This window comes from Thrips palmi, unplaced genomic scaffold, assembly GCF_012932325.1.
Source record: "Thrips palmi isolate BJ-2018 unplaced genomic scaffold, TpBJ-2018v1 HiC_scaffold_1, whole genome shotgun sequence".
NCBI lineage: Eukaryota > Metazoa > Arthropoda > Insecta > Thysanoptera > Thripidae > Thrips > Thrips palmi.
In genome coordinates this window covers 1,143,115-1,144,437 of record NW_023144620.1, presented here as the reverse complement: position 1 = coordinate 1,144,437, position 1,323 = coordinate 1,143,115, and the positions used below count along the sequence as shown (strand labels likewise).

Genomic DNA, 1,323 nt, shown 5'->3' with positions numbered 1-1,323 from the left:
GAAGGACACATGTTTTCTTTTATTCTTCTTGGAAAATTGGCTGTAAAAACAAGAGAGAGAGGCCAGAGTCCGAAGGTAGGGGCGCATCTTGTCAGCATTTATTCACAGTTTACTCATTTAATATAGAGATAAAAATATTACATTTAATTGTATAATTGAGCAAACTACATGCAAAACTAATGCTAGTACATATTTACGCTTATATGCCTCTTAACGAGCAATGACATCATCTCGGTTAGGTGCGTCCCCTGGCCTCTGTCGGACGTTTTCACAGTCAACATGTCATTTTTGAAAGCCGGAAACTTAAACTTCATCCGTTCTCGTCCATTTCCTACACTGTGGTCTACGGGTTACTACTCTGTGCTAGCGTTTAAGAAGTTCATACAACAAGAAATTCATCCAATCAAGGTAAGTGTTAGTTTTATTTTCTCCAGGTTTTATTTAATTTGTTAACCGAAATGGTCAGCTTATCTTAACCTCTTTCCTACACGTGGAGATTTCTGTCAGTGCGTTGATCCTCATTGGTTTGGTTTCCTCAACGCCTCTGCTCCACGTGGTGATTTATCTCATGTTACCGGTGTGCTTTTCCTTAAATTCCTTCTACTAATGTTTTTTCACACGTCAATCGTACATTATCAGTGTATGAATTATTCCTAGTCTCTTAGCTTCTTAGTACACGGGGACATTTGTGTCAGATATAGCATGATGCGATTGTGTAGACTTGCATCCTGATTGCATTTTGCCTAAACCTCTGCTACACGTGGATATTTGTATTAGTTCTCTTAGCTTTCACTTTGAATGGGTTTTAAGTTGTTCTTTTTTCTTTGTCTATGTTATTTTCTAATTGTCTCGTGCTATCCCAATTCTATTGACGTTATGCTTGTTGCTCATTCTGTGTCTGTTTGTTTCAGATGTCTGTGTACAATTTTCTGAAATCTAAAGTAAGCGAACATGCTACTAAGAAGAGCCCCGATGCCCTGGAACGAGGCAAAATGTATGAGGTGTATTTGTTTAAGCAGCAAGTGTCTTCTTACAAGGACAAGAACAACGAATGTCCAAATACCTTAATGGCCTACTTTAAAGATGGAAGAACCAAGTACTTTGTGACCTTGCCAGGATTATACAACAACATGTCCGAAGAACATGTCGCTCAGTTGAACGAAGATATTGGAAAGAAGGTGCCACCTTCTATTGTTTTTTATGGGAAGGATGAGAACCGAAATGACATTCTGATTCATCCATTTGGAGAAGGTTAGTTCACTCTCATTAGTTAGGTTTCGTTTCCAATTATGCCATGTCTAACAATTGTTCAATTTACAGAAG

The 1,323-nt window shown here is 38.2% G+C and overlaps 1 protein-coding gene across 1 annotated transcript; it reads left to right on the top strand.

The window, feature by feature from the left end:
* Nucleotides 1-259: 259 nt before the first annotated feature.
* Nucleotides 260-1,107, top strand: LOC117642899. The gene is made up of 4 exons (XM_034381530.1): nt 260-408; nt 497-556; nt 912-1,001; nt 1,084-1,107. Exons 1-4 carry the CDS (start codon nt 280-282, stop codon nt 1,105-1,107), a joined length of 303 nt encoding a protein of 100 aa, XP_034237421.1. The 5' UTR covers nt 260-279.
* The last annotated feature ends 216 nt before the right edge of the window (nt 1,108-1,323 follow it).

Coding starts and splice junctions, on each gene's coding strand:
- LOC117642899 (XM_034381530.1), top strand. CDS start 280: ATGTCATTTTTGAAAGCCGGAAACTTAAACTTCATCCGTTCTCGTCCA. Junction 409..496: donor AAGAAATTCATCCAATCAAG/GTAAGTGTTAGT, acceptor CTACACGTGGAG/ATTTCTGTCAGTGCGTTGAT. Junction 1,002..1,083: donor AACGAGGCAAAATGTATGAG/GTGTATTTGTTT, acceptor CCTACTTTAAAG/ATGGAAGAACCAAGTACTTT.